The 23,020-nt window shown below is 33.9% G+C and overlaps 2 protein-coding genes across 5 annotated transcripts in view; one reads left to right on the plus strand and one right to left on the minus strand.

Moving 5' to 3' along the window:
• Positions 1-5,184, minus strand: part of ITFG1 (integrin alpha FG-GAP repeat containing 1) — a 272,577-nt gene extending 267,393 nt beyond the window's left edge. Inside the window, exons 1-2 of the mRNA XM_074293314.1 lie at positions 4,687-5,184; positions 2,129-2,201 (exon numbers count right to left, since the gene is read on the minus strand). Coding sequence (XP_074149415.1) covers positions 2,129-2,201; positions 4,687-4,891 — 278 coding nt within the window. The 5' untranslated portion in view covers positions 4,892-5,184. The remainder of the gene's footprint in view (positions 1-2,128; positions 2,202-4,686) is intronic.
• The window catches only part of PHKB (phosphorylase kinase regulatory subunit beta), a 254,654-nt gene continuing 236,812 nt past the window's right edge, over positions 5,179-23,020 (plus strand). Inside the window, exons 1-2 of one of the 4 annotated variants that reach the window (XM_074293309.1) lie at positions 5,179-5,434; positions 8,941-9,035. In XM_074293309.1, the coding sequence (XP_074149410.1) occupies positions 8,981-9,035 (55 nt within the window). In that variant the 5' untranslated portion in view covers positions 5,179-5,434; positions 8,941-8,980. The remainder of the gene's footprint in view (positions 5,435-8,940; positions 9,036-23,020) is intronic. The other 3 variants (XM_074293310.1, XM_074293312.1, XM_074293308.1) reach the window with 3 other exon arrangements.

Genomic DNA, 23,020 nt, shown 5'->3' on the forward strand with positions numbered 1-23,020 from the left:
TTGGGTTTCTAGATCCATTTTGGATTTTATTTTGCATCCTTTTGCTTTTTAGAATATGTTATCCCATTCCCATCTATGGTTTCTGACAATCTTACGTCATTTGAATTTCCATTCCTTTTTCAAAGTCTTTTCCCAGGTTACATTTTGTTGTTGTTGCTGGAACAGAAATTTAATCATTATGTATCTTGGAGTTTGAAGCATACTTTTTTCTGGAAGTGATCTGTAGATTTTTTTTTTTTTTTTCTATTGGAGTTCTTTCTGCATTCAGAAGTTCTGTGCAGGTTTTCTGAGGTGGGGAGAGGGGAGTTATATTATTTCTCCTACTATGATGTTCAGATTTTTTTTTCTTTCTTTCTTTTTTTTCCCTTTTTATTTGTCATGTTCTTTTGGGAGGCATATATGCTAAGTTGTCTCTAAATATTCTATCTTCAAGATCGATGTTTTTAGCTTATAAAAGGATATGTTCTCACATCAGATGTATCAAACTCAGAAAATGAAGCCTGCAAAATTGCTAGAACCAAATTAAAATGGACAGCTGTAACATTGGAAAATCTTTTAACAGAAATAAATACACATATAATACAACATAGATAATGTTAACTTATGGTTTTCTTAGTTAATATTCAACCTGGCAGGGATCTATTTTTATTTGAATTTTCCTGTTAACTACTTTATGTTATTGCTTTTTGTTTCTCTTCTTCAAGATTCCCTTTTCTTTCAGTAAAGTTTTATTCCCAATCTGTTGTTATCTTTTTTGCTTCCATGGAGAGACTTGGGTTTAAGTTTTTCTATTCTGTTAATTATTTATGCTTTGTGGGAAATAAATTCTGGTATTTGTTTCTGTTTAAATTATTTTTTTCAAGATTCTGATTTGACTCTCGGACATTCTAGAACATCCTGCTATACCTGTACTCTTTGGAGAATTCACAATGTTCCATCAGGTAGTAATAAGATTCCCTTTGTCTTACAAAATTTATTTAGATATGTTTGCAATTTTCTATTCTAATTTAAATAAGTATATTCTTGATAATTTATTTGCTTGGGCTCTAGGTTTTAACTGAATTTTTTTCTCTCCTGATCTTTAGTAGTTCTACTATTTTTTTCCCTTATATTCCCCTTTTGTTCACTTTCTTATTCTTCTTTGTGCATATATTGTTGAGGGCTAATATCAAAACTATTTCAATCTTCTCTTTCCTTAGGGAAGTCACACAATAGTCCCTTACTCCAACAATCTGTGTTCTTTAGTTCTATGGTAGATCCGAGTATGTTTGTTGCTTTCTGCAGGATTGTAGAGGTAGATTGTATATCTTGGGCAGAGTTTCAGTTGTCCAGAGCTCCCTAACCTGGAGGCTATTCATAATGTAGTGCATAGTCCCCCGTTCCTATATCTTCCACTCCTTTGTATATGGCTGGACAGAGCTTGTTGAAGCAAAATACTAAGGTAAAGGAGGGATAGATGTACCAGCAAAGACTTCATGATAAGGAAACCTCCTGAATGGTCCCAGAGCACAAGCAGGTGGGTCAGTCTGTGTGCTCCATTGGAATGTAGAGGTTTATGAAAGATGGTGTTGAGTAAATGTAGTGCTTATTCATAAAGTTGCTACTTTTGAGAGAGTTGAATGAAGATAGTTGTACCTGCTCTATTTCTGCCTCATAATTCCACTTTTGGGGTTGTTTGGGTTTTGTTGTTAAGTTTGTTTTTATGAGAGTTAATAGATACAGGAGAAAATGTCCAGTCTTTATTTTCTGATCATATGACCTGCAGATTTATACAGGACAGTCTTCCTAATTCCCCTAATTTCGGTGTTTGTTTTTTTCTTCAAATTATCTTGCATTTATTTATCTATGTAAATGCTGTATCTTACCAACAGAATTTAAGTTCCACTGTTTTTCACTGTCTTTATGTCCCTAGTACTTTGTTCATGCCAGGTGCTTTAAAAATGGAATGACTGCCCAAGTTAGTATGACACTGAAAGTTCAATTACAACTTATTCTCCAACATCAACTTTAAAATTCAGAATCCAAGTAGACAAAAAACACATCATACAGAATATAGTTCAACCAATTACTTCCCAATTATCAGTTTATAAACATATAGTATTTTATAGGAAGAGAGATATATACTTACTTCATGGATAGTGTTACTTTTGGTTTAAAATATGGTTCCTTCTGGTCTGCCAGGAAGATGATTAAATCATTTCCTAAAAGAATAAAGAATTATGTTAGAGAAGCCTTGAACAAATATATTTGGGTAGCAAATCACAGTAATGGTTGACTGGCACTTTTACAAAAAAAGTTTTAGACACTATTTTCAATAGTAGTCTTTCAGGCACTACTGTTCAGGAAGGCGCTATTCTCACTATCTTTTCCATCTTTTATGTACACCTCCAGGGATGTTTAAAACCAATTTGTCACTCAAATGGGATAGGGATTCTTGTATAATATGCCATTACATTTTCAATTTTCAAAGCAAGAGACAAATGAACAGGAAGAACCACATAAAAAGGTACAAATACATTATTAACAAAAGATAGCTTCTCTCAGGACTTAGAATAGCTCATTCTAACAACAGAAATTCATTAAAACTTATCATATATGTTGCAAGCCTTGCCCTTAAAACACAGCAATAAAAATAGACTGATAAAACTTTATCAATAATGTCTTAATCTTTTCTTTTAGTCCAGGATTATAAGGGAATTCTATAGTATTTGATTAATTGTAAAGTTATTTTAAGCACTTGACCATAAAAAGACTTATCTAAACTACTTAAGGAAGGTACAGTAGTGAAATGTAGCCTAGAAGTTGGGAACGCCTGAGCTCACATCCTATCTCTAATATATATTAGCTATATGGTATTAAGTCATAGCCTCTCTTAGTATTAAATTCCATTTTCTCAGAATGTTATATATAAGTTGTCATACACATGGTGGAGAGTGTTTCTATATTGGAATTACCTCACAGTAATGAAGTCACACCTAAAACCATAAAGTACTTAAAATGGTACAATGCACAAAAAGGAGACACTCAAATTGCTGACAGATTGATAAATGCTTTACATTTGTATGTTTATTGACTCACTATACCTTGTAAACAATGACAAAAAAAAAAATTAGTGTGACTAACAATTTCTTTACTTCCTATAAAAAGTTGAGTCCAAGGGGAAATGCCTGGAATCTAAGAAAATCTGCAGTCCCACTGAGGATCATGAAAAACTTTACTTTGGTTTGTTATTCCAAATACCAGCTCTTGGCTGAAGCCAATTTCTCCTTTCTTTAATCTTAAATTAAAATATTCCCTATGCTGATAAATTATCTTCAAAATTTAGAAAGACTGATTAAAGAGTTGAATATCTTAGGAATCACAAATCTGACATGGGTATTAGAAGTAAGTAAAATTAGGATTCAGGAGAAATTAAGAGTCGGGACCTTCTAGAAGGAACTCTAGATAAGTAAGACGAGAGATGTTTCACAGTCTATAGACCAAATCTTTAGGAATCTAAATATGAGAAAAATATAAGGCATTAATGTATGAGAATCTATGGCTAAGGAGATAATTGCTGGGGAATAATTCCAAGGCAGAAATAGGTATCACTAGGATGGCTGACAGAATTATATTCTTAAGTGTCAAGTTGGAAGTGCAGGATATTGAATGTGAACACAGGAATAAGTTATTAGAATTTTAGAATATGAAGACTGGAAAATTATATAGTTTGGAGATTTTAAAGTCTAATATCCTCCCTTTACAGAAGAAGAAAATGTGGCCTCCACAGATGACACAGCAAGTTAGTAAGAGAGTCAAGATTAGAAGAAAACATGACTAGAATTAATGGGACCATTGGAAATGAAAACTGGAGGGGGAAGTCGTGAGGAAGAATGGTTGTTATAGGCCCTGGTTATCTCTGGAAGTTGGTGGAGGGAAAGAGAAGGCAGTTTGTAAGGACAGAGCCATTAAGGCTCCTAGCATAGGCCTAAGGGATGAAGAGACTATTCCGAATCTAAGTTCTAAGAATTAAGAATAACTTTAAGAATTAAGGAGTAAGAAAACTATTATCCTCAGCATAGGCTGGGACAGAGCTAAGACTTGGGAATGGAGGAACAGTAAAGAAAAAAAAGGCAAAGAGAGAGACTGAGAGGAGGCTGTTCAGGTCTCAGCAGAAGGATGGGATAGTAGATCAGGCAGTGAGATTACACACGGGAGTGCGCTGGGAGGGGTAGCGGCCTTCTGGAGAGCGGGCTTGGGGGGGGGGGGGTGAAGGCAGGGAAGGAGCCTGTCATGGTTTAAGCCAGGAGCCCCGGATGCAGTCAGGGCTCGGGTGAGGGGCAGACAAGGCGGGAGGACGAGGACGGTGGAGGCAGGCAGTGGCGGGGCAGGGAGAAAGGGGCCGTCGGGGCCTAGATTGGAGACAGGTGTTGTCAGGGTTCTGGAGATGAGAGGAGGCAGAAGGGGGCTGTCAACCGTATGGAGATGGTGGAGGTGGGAAATGGGACTATCAGTTAGCAAAGGGAACTGGGAGAATCGGAGTTTAAGAACGGAGAGTTGTCAGCTCCTGGGAAGGGTGGGAGTGGGGACGGGGGCTGTAGGGTCCCCGGAGGACAGGGAAGGTGGGGGAGTGGGACGGGGAGGAGAAGAAAAGGGCAGGATGGCACCAGGATGGTAACAGAAGGAGCTGTCGGAGGCGACACTGACTTTCCCGCAGCACGAACAGGTCCGTCTGCTTGTCCGAGTTGAAGTCCCCGAAGGCGGCCACGGTCCCCCAGGCCTCGGGGCCGAACAGCTCGCCCGTGACGTTGTGCAGCGCTCCGGCGGGGCCCGGGCCCACGAGTCCCAATCCCAGCAGCTGAGCCAGCAGCGCCCAGACGCCCAGAAGCCGGCCGGCGGCCGCCGCTGCCATCGCTCAGCCGTGCCGGCGGCCTGCCCTCTCCGATCCGTCAGCGTCTCCTACCCAATCCCAGAACCCGAGCCCGGCCCCGGTGCCGGCCCAGGCCTGGCAGCGCCTCCCGGCACTGCCAAGTGTCTAATCCCAGCTGCACCGGAAGCAGCGTCACAACACAGCGCCCCCGTCTCCGCTGTCCCCGGACCAGAGAGCTCGGTGTCTCCCTGGCCGCCCCAAGAGGGATTCCCCGGGAAGAAAAGCCGGTCCAAAACACTTCCGGGAGGGGCCCCCTTTGCGACACTGTCGCACGTAAACTTGGAGAGGGGGGCGGAGCAGGAGGCGGGGCATGCGCGGAGGGGCGGCCCTGGGGAAGGTGCCTAAGAGGTTGGTTTTGGGCACCCTGGGACGCATTGACCTGGGCAGCAGCGGCGGCGGCGGCGGCGGCGGCGTCGGTGGGAGCAGCAGCAGCGGAGGCCGGGGTAGCCATGACAGGGGCGAAGGGGCTCATGGCTGACGTCAGCTGGAAGGTCCTGGAGCGGAGGGCCCGCTCCAAGCGTTCAGGTTTGGCACGCGGGCCGCCCCGTTCTTGGAAATAAGTTTGGCCTCTATTTGCTCCCCCAAAGCAGCGCGCAGTTGCTACCGGGGTGCCTCCAGAGCCCGCGACGCCCCCAAAGTCAGGCGGTAGCCCCAATTTTTAGAAATGTTTATCCCTGAGGCTTCCCGAAATCATTTTTAGAATTGTTTGCCCCTTATGTCTCTGCCTTCCCTCAAATCATCTGATTGCCCTGTTTTTTCAATGCTTGCCCCCTGTGATTCTTTCCAGCTTCCCAAAATCAGGCTATAGCCCCATTCTTAATAAATAAGTTTGCCTCCAAGTCTCTCCTTCCGCCCCCATTGAACTGATGACTTCATTTTTAGAAACAAATTTGCCCCCTATGTCTCTCCCCACCTCCTCGAAGTCAGGCGATGGCCGAATTCTTGTTTCAAATCAACTGATCCCTCCATTTTTAGAAATAAGTTTGCTCTCTCTTTACCTCCCCAAAGTCAGGAACGGTCCCCATTTCCTAGTTTGGTCCTTTTTGTCTCTCCATTTCTTCTCCTCAAAATCAACTGATGAGCCCATTTTTAGACGTTTATTCCATGTCTCTCTCTCTCCAGCTACCCGAAATCAAGTGACATCTCCATTTTTAGAAACAGTTTTGCACCTGTCTCACCCCCCCCTCCCTAAAAATCAGCCTGTTGTCCAATCTCTTTAAAATAATTTGCCTTCTATCCCTCTCCCCATCCTGAAATCGGGTGGCAGATCTCTTTACCAACAAAGATTGACTCTTCTTTCTACTCCTTCCAAATATGGATAGTTTGACGTCTCTGGAAACTGCATACTGCTTTCTCCTAAATAAAGACACTGCTGCCCTCTCTACCCCTGAGTGCTCCTGGCCATCTGGCTGTTTCTCCAAGATTAGAAATAAAGTTGCTCACTGGCCCATCCACTCCCCATAAATTAGGGCACCAACTTAATTCTTAAATATGAGATTTTCCTCTATCTTTTAAAATAATCTAATTAATAGGTTTCTCCTATGTATCAGGTGCTATGCTAAATATTAGACATGCAAAGGAAGAAAAAAAAAAAAGTAGTCCCTTTCCTCAGGAAGTTCACAGTCTAATGAAAACAACTATGTACAAGTGATATATACAAAATGGTGTTTTGCAAGGTTGGCTCAATTTTTGGAAATAAATTTGTCCTTTGGTCTCTCAACTTCCTTGGAATTCAAGTAGCTGAACTGTTGTAGAAAACAACAAAACAAAACAACTCATTCCCCATATAGTCCCTTACCTCCCTTGCTGCGTAGAAGGCATTAAGTGGCTGCCTTTAGGAAAAGTTATTGCTTTCTTTCAGATCCACATTCCCCTAGAAAAGAGGCTGCTTCTATTATCCTTGGAAATAAAGAGGCAATTTTTTAGGCTTTCAGGCCTCATCTTTTCTAATTTTCTCTTACTTTCTTATTTGTTCTATGCCCAAGGTGAAGGAAGTCATAAGCTTCTAGAAAGCTCAGAATTGGGCCAGGTTAGGTTATATTTTCCCACATAATTTAGTAATTCAAGGGCTTGGTAGTGAAAATTGTCCTATTCTTCTCTGGTCTTCAGATTATTTCATTTTTAAGTTAGAGAAAGAGAACTTTCCATGAGGTTTCAAGAATCCTGATTCTTTGGTTGATAATGTCTGGTTTTCATGGAAACATCACTTTCAGCTACTTCCTTATTGAACCTAGCATTCCCATGATTTTATTAAAATCAAGAAAAATCCCATAGTTTTTACTCATTTCATTCCTTCTTATTCCTTCCAAATCCAAAGCTCATTTAAATCAGCATTCAGGCAATTAAAAATTTCAAAGTATCCAAATTGATTTAACCAAAACTACAAAATGAAAAGCCATGGGCTAATTTTATCTTCAAAGTTCTCTATTTTATTAATGTTTATTAAACAGTAACAACAATGGAATTATTTTAATTATGACATAAAATACTAGTACAAAGTCCAGGACACAGAAGAAGAAAAATTTGCCCTAGTTTTGGTGACAGTACAGCATTTATTTTGACTGATTCTTAGAGACAATTTAGTTATCTCTTGGTCATGCTACTATTGCACTCTGGGCTTTGTTTTTTTAATGGTACCTTGTACACAATAGACTGGCATCATGATATGGGGGAGGGGCAGGGATTTTCATAAACTCTAGCAGGAGAAATTTAGTCATCTAAAATATAAAATATTTTATAGACAAAATAAAAAATAGTGTTGAATATCTTTAACTGGAATTGTTATATTCCAAAGAAAAATTTTTTGATGGAATCTTTAAAAGTATGATTTTGAGAGAAATTTTTCCAGCTAGTATATTTGAGAAATTATAATTTGCAAGATGTATGTAATGGAGTTAGGGTTTTTTTTCCCCTCACTTTTGATACTAAGAACCCTGTAATATGAAAAACAAGACTTGAAAAGCAACAATGTAATTACTTAGAATATAATAAAGTATCATTTGAATTGTAACTGGACAAAGAAAGTAACCAGAGCTTTCTTACAGGGAAATGAACTCTACTTGAACACATTTATTTGCATCAGTTCTTTCTTTAAGCATAGTATTTCCCCTTTCTCCAATCTTCTAATTCTTCTGAAATGCATGCTGTCAGAGTAAACTGAAAATTCCAATTAGTTGACAAAATATATTAAGGATATACTTGAATTCAGAACTTCCTTTTTCCTTCCTTTTTTTTAAACTGGTATTAACAGTAATTGTTAATATCTAGTCAATTAAATATTCAGAGCAAGTTAATAAGTGTCTATCTATAATTTTAGTCATATTGTATAACAATAAAAATCAGAATCACATTCAAGTTTACATTATCCCTAGAGTACTAATCATTTTAAAATGTCAAATTCCTTTAGTTCTATATGCTATTTGCTGAATCAAGTACTCTGGTGAAACATTTATTTGTTTTACTTTTACTCAAAGTTACTTTTTTGTTACTTAAAAAAAAAAAAAAAACCCTACCATACAAAGAATTTGGCTTAAAATATGGACTAATCTTAACCTTATATAGAATAAGTCATAGCAAAACAAGCATTGTTACATAATAGAATAACAAAAACTCCACTGCACATGTAACAGTTAATAAATAGGTGATTGTGTTTCTTTAGACCCAAAGTAATTTTTGCATGTGTGTCACAGAAGTTTTTGTTAATCTAATGAAACCTATGTTTTCTAATGCAGAAAATAAAATATATAGATTACAAAGGAAACCAATTATAGTGAAATGTAGTTATCAAAATATATATATATTTTTAAAACTTCACAAGCCCCAGATTAAGAACTGCCTAGACTCACCTGTATAACTGAAAGTAATTTATTAAAACAAAGAATAAGGAAAAAACAAATTTGAGGGGGAGATGAAGTAAGCCTAAATTATTATGTTGTGTACTATATCCTATTAATAGGTACTAATATTGCTTTTACTTAATTTAATACTGATTGCATCTAACCTTTACTAAACCACTTTGAAAATTGCTGTAGTTTAGCCTGCGACATAATTGATTAGAGGGAACGGTTTGAAATGGACACTTCAGACGATGCAACAACCACCTCTGCCTGTGTTTTCTTAAGGTCTGGTAAGTGTTATGGACCCAAAAGGGGTTATTTGGTATTTTTAGTATTTTTGTTTTTTTAAGGTTGTTGTTGTTGTTGTTGTTGTTGTTGTTTTTTAATTTCCATTTTTGCTTTTGCTTATTAATGGAGAAAATAAAATATTTGGCTTTCTTTAGCCTTAGATTTAAATTGTATCTGTGACTTGGCCAATTATCATTATCTTTATTTTTCTTTTTTCTTTTTAAAGACAAGTACCTAAAGGACTGATAACTGGGGTTAACTATTAGGAATTTTAAAGGACTTTTTATGAGATTCCTAAACTGGAGAACTTTGAGTTTATCCTAATTCTTTCAACATCTAGAACATCTAAATTTCTTTACGTTTGAAGTTTTTATTAAAACCATTTGTTTTTACATCATCTTCATTTTTAAATATACCCCCTTTCTTTCTGTTATCCTGTAAGCTATCCTTTTAACAGTATAAAAGAAAGGGGAAAGGAGTTCCATAAAATTAACCAGTTTATCACTTGAGTCTGACAATATCTACAATTTTTTATGACCAAAGTTCTCTACTTCTGCAGTGATGGAAGGGAGGTATACTTTCTTATTTTGTCATCAACTTGATCATTGTAATTACAGAGCATTAAGATTCTTTTTATTTATTTTTTCACATTTACATTGTTGTAGCCACAGTCATTGCACATATTTTTTTTTCTGCTTCTGTTTAATTTATTATACATCGAGACATATAATTTTTCCATGTTTTTCTGACCTTCACAATCATCATTTCTTACAACTTAGTAAAAATTTTTTATATTTTATAGTAGTGTCTTATTCTTTTTGATCCCTTTTGGGGTTTTCTTGACAAAGATACTATAGTAGTTTGCTGTTTCCTTCTTTAGGTCATTTTATGGATGAGAGACAATGTTAAGTGACTTGCCCAGGGTCATACAACTTATGTTAGGACAGATTTGAACTCAGGAAAAGGAATCTTCCAGACTCCAGACCGAGAACTCAATTGTGCCACTACTACCCCTTTCTTATATTAACATATCAGACTTTGCTCAGATAGTCTCCAGTTTCTGGTCACATACACACTTTATTTCTAGTTCTTTGTTAGACAAATAGTCGCTATGCATATTTTGGTGCCTCTGGACCTTTGTGTCGGTGATTTTCTTGGGAAGTATACCTGACAGTGAATGTCTAGGACATAATTATAGATATTTTAATTTTTTCTATTTTTATTTTTTTAAAAAATATAATTCTAAATTGCTACCCAGAATAATTGGACCAGTTCATAGTCCTATCAATAGTATTGTAATTAGCCTACCTCTCCAAAGCTCTTCTTTAATTTATGTTACCTTAAATACAATGGTAGTTCAGGAAGTAGAACTGCTGAGGGGAAAATATGCTACCAAGAAAATTAACATTTAGTTATAGAATTATAACTGATTGGAAGGTAGCTTAAAGATTATTTTGTTTGGTATCCTTTTGGTTCATATATTAATATAATTTTGACTTTTTCCTTCCTCACAAAAAGCTTATAAAGGATGTGGTACAAATGTTATCCTGATTTTTCAGAAAGACTATCTACATCCAGTAAAGGGATATAACTTCATGAAAATCACGTAGCAATTTGGTAGAAAAGGAAGAACTTGAACCTATATCATCTGGCACCAAACTCAAGGTTCTTTACCTCCTTGCTGGTCAAGATATAGGAAGGATGAGGTGGGCCTTTAAAAAGAGGCATTCAAAATTAGTCTTAATATACTTGAGAAACCTTCACATAGTAATTCAAAGACCAACTGGCTTTAGCCTTAAGAACATTGAAGAAGAATTGTAGAAAAAAGTCTTGGGCTGTGTTCAAATTCTAATTGTGTCAATTGTTAGCCATGTGACATTGAGTAAGCCCTGTCACTGCTCTACAGCTCAGTTTCCTTGCTTGTAATACTGAAGTAATTTGCTTCACTTTTCTCATAAGGTTGTAGCAAAAAAACAAAACAAACAAAAAAAAAAAACCACCTATTAAGTTATATATGAACAAATTATTTATTAAAGACTATAGTAATATAATGGATATTTCAGAGGTAATTGTGAGACATTCCAGCTTTAAAATTTAGAGAAATGCTGTGGTGTCTTTGAAAATTTGCTTGAGCTGGCTGTCTGGGCTTTTACATTTATACAGCTAGCCATACATAATATACATAAGTATATATATATAAAGAAAATTTTAATGACTTTTTTCTGAATATGAAATGCAGTATTGGCAAGATCACTATAAAGAGATTGGAGGGAAATCACAATTAAACCTGATAAGATAAATATTCTTAAATAATTTCACTTAAATGTTTTTAGCTAATTTTCTTTTACTAAATAATTAACTAGCATAATATAAAGTATTTTAAAGGCATGTAAAGAACAATTTTTGATTAATTTTTTAAAAAATAATATAGGAAGAGGAATAAGTTTAACCTGTGTTTTCCATCCTTACTTTTATATAATGGTTTGATATATTTCCAGCATGAGAAAGCTCAGTTAGTAGTTACTGGAAAATAGAATCTCACAGATATGTTTTTCTGCATGAATAGTCTGATAAATTTAAAAACCCAAGAATGGCACATCTTGGATAATGCCCAGCTTTAAATAGAGTGTCTGAAGGCATATTTGTAGTAGCTTTTCTCATATCATATTATTTCATGAAAAAAAAATGTACCAAGAACTAAAAATAATCTATGAGAATTATTTTTACTGTTGATTCCCTTTAAATTCTCTACTAATTCTTACTTTCTTTCATACTAGACCGTAAGCCAATATGGATAGAGGCTAACTCTTATCTGAACTTTGTATCCCTATAAATGCCTAGCAAAGTGCTTGAGTTAATGTTTCCTTTAAAATTTCCTGTAAATTTAAATGAACATTTATAACTTCTTAATGATAAAACATAATGAATTGTTAGTTCCCTAAGAGGTTTATAGTTATTTATTCATTTTAGTCTTAGTCATTTCTGAGTATTGTATTTGCATAGGAAATGAATCAAAGGTAATTCAAGCAGCTGTTAAAAAGATTTCTTTTTTTCCTATGAGAATTTCTGGGACATGTTCATTGTAGGGAAATATTCCATTACAAACTTCAGACCTTATCAGAGTTTGTCATGGCATGACACCAGTTGGACTATTTGAGACTTTTTATTTTTAAAAATACCTAGTGTAGCCAAAATTTATAACAAAAATCATGCTTTTAAAACAACTATTGTGTACATTTAATTAGAGCATCTGTAGCTTAGATTGGAAAGAAGGTTGGTTTTAGAGTAAGGAGAAACCCAAGGACAACATTAGTTCTGTGGGAATGGCTAATTGTCTTAATCTTTCAGTATCAGGATCTCTCTCTAGGACTCTGAATGATAAATGAATTGATGCACTGAATTCATGGAAGAATTTTTCATACTGGGAGTTTCACACACTGATGAAATCATAGATCTGTACTGCCCTTCTCCAAGGAAATCTATTTTCTTGCATTATAAATTCAGTGCTAGGGCAGCTAGGTGGCGCAGTGGATAGAGCAGCAGCCTTGAATTCAGGAGGACCCGAGTTCAAATCTGGTCTCAGACACTTAAATTAACACTTCCTAGCTATGTGACCCTGGGCAAGTCACTTAACCCCAGCCTCAGGAAAATAAATAAATAAATAGATTCAGTGCTGTAATGCATTTTGTAAAATTCTCTCCCTGTTTACCCTTTCTTTCTTTGTGTCTCCCACTATGGTTGAAATAAGCCTTACTACATATGTTTTCTCTTTGATTCTTTTACTGATTTAAGGGATAAGCCACAACTCTACATATATGTGGTATGAATTTTGGTATATTTCCTTTGTTTTTACCTCAAAATCCAAAATTAAATTTAATTTTTCTGTTTGGTTTTTGTTTTGTTTTGTTTTTTGTCAAATGTTAGTACATAGAGCAAAATTGAAGTCACTAAATTTGCAGTAAAAGTATAGAATCCAGTTATACCAGAGTGCTCAGTAAGAAACAAGTGCACACACAATTTTTAACTGGCTTCTGCTTCTCTCATTGGTTTGTTGGTTACAAAATGCATTGAGTAAGTGGCATAGTTAGGAAGACTGTCAAGTTAGCAATGCAGCATAGTACGTTGCAAGACCATTTGCAAGACTGTTGCAAAATGTGGTATACTAGGAAGTATCTATATGATATCTGTTGTTTTTTCTTTTTCTTTTGGGGAGGAGGAGAACTTGCATTTAGTGGTTGTGGTAGGGGATAGTCTTAGGACAGCAGAATCACTTTTGGACCTTTGAGTCCTAGGGATACATTTCACATATATCAATTTCTTTTTCTTTTTTTTAAACTGTTTCTGTGCTTAGGAAAGGATTAGAGAACTTTCTTCTCAATCCATATGATCGCTTAATCCATGACTCTGGCTAGTACTGTGAATGTGGTAAATAGTTTGTCTACATTACAATTTGAATACACTTGTGTGAGCTGACATATGGAACATACTTCCTCCGTACCTCACATGAAATCTGTGATTTTTACCAATGATCATTTCACCAATATGGATCTGAACTACATAACATAGTTGCGAGATCTTGGAAGTTTAGAACTGTAACCAACTTAGCATCTTCACTTAATAGATAAGGTAACTGAGAGCTAGCAAAAGAAAATTATGACCTAATGGTATAACAAGAGCTGGTCTTTATGTGATTAATTAAGTTAGTCCTCCGATAATAGACAAGACAAATGAAGAATCTATTGTCAAATTTATATCTGAAGCAATTTCATTATGGTTTAGGACCTGCTAGAGCTTATACTCTCATGGTAGAGTCTTCTCTTTTTTTTTTTATTAATAATTTTTTATTATATATATATATATATATATATATATATTTTATAATATTATCCCTTGTATTCATTTTTCCAAATTATCCCCCCCTCCCTTTATTCCCTCCCCCCGATGACAGGCAATCCCATACATTTTACATGTGTTACAATATAACCTAGATACAATACATGTGTGTAAATACCATTTTCTTGTTGCACAATAAGCATTAGATTCCAAAGGTACATGTAACCTGGGCAGGCAGATATTAGTGCTAACAATTTATGGTAGAGTCTTCTCAAGCAAAGGGATAACTTAATGGCACAGTGGTAATCATTACAACAGTAACAACTCATATTTCTATAGCAAATGATAGTTTACAAACAACTTTCTTCCCAACAACCCTATGAGTTTAGTGATGGAGATGGCATATTTCCACTTTGTTGGTGAAGAAACTAAGCTTTAACAGGATCAATTATGTAACAACTTGTCAACGATCACATAGCCAATAATTGGTTGAGTCTTCACCTGAACCCAATTCTCTGATGGAGCTCTTCCTTGCCCCTGTATTGCCTCTTGTGTTGAGGTGTTAAACTATATCAATAGTGTGATTTGCATACATTCTACCAATTATACATTATTTCTTTAGGAAAATATATACTAAGTTGCAAACAATTAACTTATAAAATTATTGGATGAGACACAGGTGGTTCACTCATAGATTAGGGAGTACCTCTGTACTTATAGTATATGGATATCTGGGTTTCATATCTATATCTGTTTGTAAGGCACAGTTTATAAATTTTTAATGTACTGTTTTGTGATTTCCAGAGATAAACGCAAAACTTATTTGATTTACATTTTTTTGGATTGAATTTTCGAGATGTGTTAGTACTCTTCCTTAAGTCCAGATATAACATACAAAGTCTTTTATGTCATATTTTCAAATATTTTCAAATCTGTGCTTAAAAACAAAATAAAAGGAAATTTTAACTGATATGTACTTAGTCATGATAAGTTGCTAAATATTTTCTTATAATATGTTTTTAATCAATTCACACTCTTGCCATATTTGGGATTTTTGCTGTCTTAGATGTGATTTGCTAGCTGCAAAAGATTACCATTAGTTTTTCTTCTTATGTGCTGCTATTTAATTTTCCCCTTGATTCTCTCTATCAATAATTAAATGGACAAGTTATAGTCCATTTAAGTAATTATCCCATCTTTTTAATTCTCAGAATGTATAGGTTTTTCATTTTTAATTAACTTAGGAAAGTTTGCTCGTCAAAGGTTTTATATATATATATATATATATATATATGTATGTATGTAAAATATCACAAATTTAGAGTAAGAATAGTCCTTAGATGTCAACTCCTCCAATTCCTACTTTTCAAATGATAGAGCCAAAACTCAGAAAAATTAAGGGGCTGATCTATGTGTGGTCATATAAATAGTAAAATGGCAGATTTGAGATGTGAGCCTTTTAAACCTTTTAAACCCTCATACATTTTACAAGTGAGCACAATTATTAGATTTAAAGGACAGAGTAACACATTTACCAAAAATTACAGAGAGAATCTTTAAATTGGTAGTGAAAAATGACATAGCACTTGGATTCAGATGATCTGGGTTTGAAGGAATGACTCTGAAACTTGTTCCCATCCTCCCTCTTCCCCCCATTAGTTTTCTCATCTATAAAATGGAGTTGGTTTTTTCATTTCTTGCTTCATAGAATGATTATGAACAATCTGATCTGTAACATGTAAAGTGTTATAGAAATGTAAGAAATGCTTATTAATCAATTTATTGTCATATATAATGGTAGTATTTTTTTGCCTTTCTTTTTTTGAGGTCTCCCATCTTCTGAATCAATATAATTTTTATATGAAGCATTTACAACTATTTATCACTTTATTCTATAGATATTTTATTATCAATAGGTGGACTTTAAAAATCTCAATGCCCCACACAAGCTTTTCTTTTTCTTTTATCCTTCTTTTTTCCATTAGTCATTTAGCAACTTTAACCAAGTAATCAATTTGCTTCTGAATTACCATAAATACATGGGTTTCCCATGCACTTACTGTTATTTAAATTCTCAGGCTTAGTTGAAGTAAGTGTAAGTGATATCTAAAGAGGATGAAGATGTGACTATGAATAATTGGACAATCTGGGTTTGGAAAATTCTTAACAGTTTTATATTATTTTTCAGCTGAGAATTCATTTGAGAACATGTCATTTCAGGTGCTTAACTAATATTCCCTCTGGAGGCTTCTTTAGCATGAAAATATGATAAAGTTTTTAATTTATTGAAATTATCTTTGACTTTCTGGTTTTGTCATAAACCCTCTTATGTCATGTTGAAGAGAATTATAATTCATTACTATGAAAAAATTAGTAATTTTTAATTAGGGTTCATTCAGAAATTGAATTCTCATAACTGATTTGCCATGTATTTATCCTCTTGCTAAGTTGAATAGTAGTTGTGCCCAAGTTTATATCAATATTCTTTATTTTTTATTATTATAATATACTTATATATAAAAATTAATTGCCAAGGGGAAAAGCCAAGAATAATAGCAGACATTACACTGATGTACTTGTAATAGCATAAGGGGAAGTTCAAAAATTTTATATACACACAAAAATAAATGGTGTCCCCAAAAATCTTAGTGAAGTTTTAATAGCTAATATATAGCTACTACAAAATATGGATGTGTGCACTTATGCATATATGATATACTTATATACAACTTAAAATTTTTAGGATTCAGAACTTTTTAATGTGTTTCTTGAATGATAGATTTTCTTTTCTTGATATTGAATAGACAGTGTTGTCAAACTAAAAAAGAAATGAATTCCTGCTATCCAAATATTTGCTTAGAAAACCACAAATTAATATTTTTTAATGTTTTATTGACTTGCTAGATAATTCCTGATTACATTTTAATCTTGTTTAGGCACCCTAAATTTGACATCTTTAGACTAGATCTCTAATTTTAAATCCTATGATCTTAATAGCATAACCGTAATATGTCCTTGTCTCTTAAGCAATCACAATACCTTTCTCTTATTTCTGAACTACTAGTAACTTCTTTATGCTTGTTTAATCCTATGATGGAATCCTTATCTGACTTTTTGATAAAGTGGTTTCTGTTTAATTGGTTAAGGTGTCATTTATAAAATTAGGCAGCTAGAGATTTGGACAATAAGAAAGTTAATCAAACTTTTGTGTTGATATGTGAAATATCATTGATCATTGATACACTTAGGATTGATTACTGAATACCATTTGACATTTTTTAAAGGATCCTAATTGGTAATATACTAAGCATTTTAAAAAACCATGCACAAATATTAGTAGTACTTTTTATTCTTTTACAATGATTGTTATTTTTAGTCCAATCAAATTCTGTTAAAACATGAATATATTTAAGTTTATTGCATCTTAAAATGTTTTAGGAAGGCCTTTATTTTTTCATTTGTGGTAAAATCTTTTCAAATGTTCTGGCTACAAAAGATAGAAACCATGAGTACTTTTGTGAGAAGATAAACTTATTTTTTGAATATATAGTTTTTTGAGAGTAATGTACTGACTTGAGGGAGATGTTATATAAAAATTTACTCATGTTAAATGCTTGCTTCAATTTCAAGATTATCTGCTCTGGTTATGTTGTCTCATTTCTGTGGAAATAATATAAAGAACTTCAGTTAATCTGATACCCTTCAATTTTATATTTACAGCATAAAAATATGCACAACAACAAAGATGAATAGCTGGCAAAGAGTGAAAATTATAATTTAAAGTGACTAGATAAAATAAGTTTGAAGTTCAAAAATTACCACTAGATTCTTTCATAGTTTGCTATATAGAGAATGTGATGTTTATGCCTCAGGTAATGTAATGAATTTAAACTTGCTTGTTGAGCTCTTTGATGATATATTATCTTGCCCCTGAATTTGGCATCTTGGTAAAGCATGAAGTTCAGAGTCTCTTGATTTTTTGTGGTGGTGATGGTGGGATAGTAGTTTCCATTCTGAAACTTTTTAATGCTGTTTAATTAACATGTTCATACTAAAAGCATTTTGATAATTATAAGTAAATTTAATAATTGATAAATTGAATATCATGATTATGTTGTAGTGTCACTTACCTAAGTGCAAACTGAAAACTATTTTTTAGACGTTATTCATCTGCAATGAAACTGATATAAATACATTTTGAACAGAATGTTTTTCTATTTTAGATAGCTTGAAAGATACTACTACAAAAGAAGGGAAGTATGTCTATTAGCATAAGTTTATTACTTTTTAAAGCCTTTATGAAGCTGGCATTATTCAGGTGATAGTGAAGAAGGAGGAGGAGCGAGATGTTATTGAAATAGAAAAATAAAATATAGATATCAGCCTTTTAAGTTTTGTGTTTGAGAATAGACACACAATTTCTGAAAGAATGTAATGGGAGTATAGTTGTTGAAAAGGAAGTGCTAGACTTGGAATCAGACAACATGGAATTACTACTTTTTCATGAATACTTATTTACTTAAATTCTTTGGACCTTTGTTCCTCATCTGTAAAATGAGCAAGTTTGACTAGATAACCTTTTAGGAATCTTCAGATTCTAAATCCATAATTCTCATAATATGAAAAATATATTAAATTTTAAAATATCTCAATTGGGATATTCAAAATTTTTTGAAAGTTTCTTTGTCTTAGGTTTTTAATCTCTCTTTTTTGTTTTTGTTTTGTTTTGGTTTTTGGATTGGTGCTTAACACTCAAGACTTTTTCTACATTTCAGTCTGTAACAGCACAGATCTCTTCTAAGCCTTTGACTCATTCTTGCTTTATACCAATAAGTCACCTCTCTAGTAGTCAGAGCTATATAAAAAGAAAAACTATGAAAAAGACAAATGCATTAAGAACTTGAGAGTCTAAACAGATCATTTGCATAGCTTACCTTGATAAAGTATAATAATATCTGGTTTAAGAAACAATTTAATATTTTAGCAAAATGTTTTTGTCATTAAAATGATACAATAATTTTTGTTTTTGAGGAACTTAAGTTCTGTTGGAGCTCAAGTGGGTGGACATATAACAGGTAAACAGATCTGCATATCTGTGATTATTAGGAGAAGGGGTGAGGTGGGACAAGAAGAAGGTAGAAAGATTTCTTTTATGAGGTGGTATATCAGTTGAGACTTAAAGGAAACCCAGAGTTCCCTGAGGTAGAAATGAGAAAACATTTCCAGACATCGGTAGCAGCCTCTGCTGAGTCATAGAAAGGGGAGATGGAATGCCCAGTTTGAGAAATATCAGGTCGATTAGTTGGACAGAAACAGAGAATACATGACCAATCATGGTCACTAAACCAAGGAAGATAAGGTGGAGTAAGTTTGTGATGTTTTTTAATTACAAAACTCTAAAATGTTATTTTGTGACATGTTAAATTTCAATAGAAATTATTTTTACAGTATAACATTTCTTATATTCATCCAGCAGGATTCATTTGATTTTCTTTATTTACTTTTGGCTACCTGGACTAGGTTTTAACCTTCAGTCCGTTTGACCTGTGTGGTAGAAGTGATGTTCTAATTTTCTCATGTCACTTAGGCCACTTTGTCCTTAAAAAGGTATTTAAGCTATCCTTGAAACTTAGCTGCCTAAGGGGACTAAAGCCTTCTGTTTCTGATTGTGAGTACAAGATCACCATGAGAAGTTCTGAATGTTTTTTAATGGTTAGCAATTGATGGGCAACTCAGGCAAGGAAACTTTGCTCAACTGAATCAGCTTTGGTGTCCTCAACGCACACCTTTGTTGAATATCCTGTCATGGCTTTATCAATTCCTGAATGACCTTCCTTTGTTTCATTTTGTTCTAATATTACTACCAACATACTACCAAACATACTACTAACAGATTGTCCCAACCTTTCTTCATCAAATATATTACCAGTGTAGTAGTAATTGATCTTTTTTTTTTTTTTTTTTTTTTTTTTTTTTTTGCTGAGGCAGTTGGGGTTAAGTGACTTGCTCAGGGTCACACAACCAGGAAACACAACTTGCTCTGAGGTCACATTTGAACTCAGGTCCTCCTGACTTCAGGGCTGGTGCTCTATCCACTGCACCATCTAGCTGCCCCAGTAATTGCTCTTTTTAAAAGGAAACAAAGGCTTCTGATATTTTTGTTGTTCAAGAGCAGTCTTCTGTGTGGCCCTGGGTTTATGGCTCCTGTTACTTCTTGCTTACTTGATTTTTCTTAATCTTATAGCCTTGACTTTGAATTATGGTTTTGGTGTCCTCATGTCCTACTTTTTTCACTTTAAAGTTTTAAACTAAACTTTACCCTGGAACTCTGATTCCAGGGAATGACTACATGTCTCCCTATTCTCTGTTCTCTCACATCTTTTGACCATTATTTAGCTTCCTAATTATAGTTCCTACATTCATATCCAGTCACTAGTCTTTGGCCCCTGACATCAGCTTGTCAACCTCTGCCTTAATACTTAATTCTTACCTGAAGTACTATTTTAGAATATTTTTTAGAATTATTTAATTCAGCTATGCTAATGTGAATATCAATTATATGGCAACTGTGGCATGTTAACACCTACAATAGGTCTTTCATTTGCAGTAACTTTTCATGCAAGCTATAAATTTCATCTCTTTTCTATGCTTTACTATGTCTACTTAATGTGTTAGTCATATATTATAATCAAGGCATACATTCTCTACAGTATAAGGCCAATCTTAGGGAATGGATATTGAAACAATAATATTTCTCAGGGAGTTGACTTGCCAGTAGAATTAATTAGTTTATTATTTCATTCAGCAAATATTTATTGGGGTGAATGTAAGGCATTATGTGAGTATAGGAATACTAACAGAGAGGCAAAATTAAGCATTAATATAAGTTATGCAGATTTTTCCCTCTCTAGATGTATAGAGTAAGCATTAAGCATCTCTTTGATTACTTAAAGAGCTTTAGGTGACTAGTGGGAGAGCTATTTTATTTTTCTTATCTTTTTTTTTTTACACACCTTATGATTAAAGCAAAATAAAATGCAAATAAACATTAATTTGTGGTAAATCTTTTTCATTCTTTCTATCCCCCTAATAAATAAGTGTAAGATAAGATTTTAAAAGCTCTATAAAATAAAAATGAGAATGGAGGAAGATATTTTAAGTTAAAAATGCAATTTTTTTTTTTAAAGTAAAGAAAAAACAGCTAGCATTTCTTAAATAAGCTATAAAAAAGCTTTGGGAATTTGAGGCTGATTTCTATTATGAATTCATTTTAAATAGTGATGGCCAAATATCTTAAACATTTTCTTGGCTCTAATTTCAAGTTTAATTTTTGGCTTATTACTACATTCTAATGTAAATTAAAATTCAGTAATATTTTAATAGTGTTACTTGCTCATCCAGAGCAATATACTTTTAGCTTTGTATTACATAGAAAAACTAATAGTCCATAAAAAAATAATAAAATTCAGCTAAAGCTAGTAAAAGAACAGGAATGTACATTTTGAACCAAATTGGATGCTTTAATGCATTGTTTTATGAATTGGGTTTTGGGTTGGGTTTTTTTTTTTTTTTTTTAATATTCATGCTTTGTTAGTCCAGTGGAATAGGGGTAGGGATCTTCTTTGTGAGGTTTGATAGTATGATTCCTACATAATAAAAGTATGTGAATTGGTTATTGCTTTTGGGAGATAAGTTAAATTTGGTAGGCATACTGAGGAAATATGGTCAATTTTTGTTTAAAAATAAAAACATAAAAACAGCCCAACTCCAATTTTATTTAGGACAATTATTTCGGTATTGTGATGCAGGGTGACTTTTTTTTCTTTTTTCTCCAATTTTATTTAGGACAATTGTTTCAGGTATTGTGATGCAGGGTGACATTTTTTTCTTTTTTCTTTTCTTCTCCTCTTAATTATAGCCTATTAACTTTGCTATTCTTGGATATATGATGTTAGACAAAAATCTAAAAGTCAAAAGTGCATGAAATTGACTATAATAACCTCAGGTATACATTAACATAGAATACCAGTTCCAATCTTCTTAACTTGATTAATTATTTTAAATATCTTTGTTAAAAATTACTGATAATCTAAATCATTTTTTTTAAAGTAACATGTGGGGCATTTATTTATCTCTTTATTGTACTGGTGATATCCTGAACAGATTGATCAATCACCAGTTTTTCTTGAATTCTGTATCCATCACTTTGCTATCCATTTTGGGAAAATCAAGAGTGGTATTAAAACATGTTTCTTCCCCTCACTTCTAAGGATAAGGAACTTCAACTGGGGGACAAAGTTTTTAATGTGCCCAAGCACCAATACATGAAAGTTAGTTAATTATTGTCTATTGAATTTAAATGAATTGATAGCAAACCTTATTTAATTTTATATATATATATTTTCTTAAATGAATTTCCAGTCAAATTATCATAATGGATCTTTTTGCTTTTTTGCTTCTTCTATGAGCTTCATTTGAAAATCTATAGCCATTATGACTTTTAATATTCAAGACTGTGCATGTATGTATGACTACTGCACAGTCAAGACATCTTGAGTTATCAATAACTACATTCATCCACTAAATGCATGAAGTACATTTTATTGTAGAGATAAAAAAAAAACTGACCAAGCTTCATCAACATATGAATGAATGCAGCATGAAAATATTTTAGTTCCTTTTCTCAAGAATGTTAAATGACTGAAAAATACCACTTCAGTAGGATTTCAGAGAGGTATCACATAAAAATAAAACAACGCCTAATCTATAATGTAATGGTTTATAAACAGGAAACATAGTATATATATATATTTCCCCACCCCCCCCAACAAGATAGGTGATCCATGGTTAAGTTTGTTTTTTTTTCTCCTTTTACATTGTCAGATTACTGTTGAGCTAAATCCACTCTTGATTAGTATATGGTCATTACTTTATATCCTATGTAAGAGAACTATCCATAAGATGAATTTGATTGACTAGTGTCCCATTGAAGGCAATTACCTTGGGAGTTAACATGTACATTTGTTACCCTGATGATACCATTACCCAAAACATGTCTATTACTACTCTTTTGGAAGTACCTTGAGAACCAGTTTGTAAAACATAATCAAATTAATTACTTTACAGAAAAATATGATTTTGGATTAAAATAGTA

This window comes from Sminthopsis crassicaudata, chromosome 2, assembly GCF_048593235.1.
Source record: "Sminthopsis crassicaudata isolate SCR6 chromosome 2, ASM4859323v1, whole genome shotgun sequence".
Taxonomy (NCBI): Eukaryota; Metazoa; Chordata; class Mammalia; order Dasyuromorphia; family Dasyuridae; genus Sminthopsis; species Sminthopsis crassicaudata.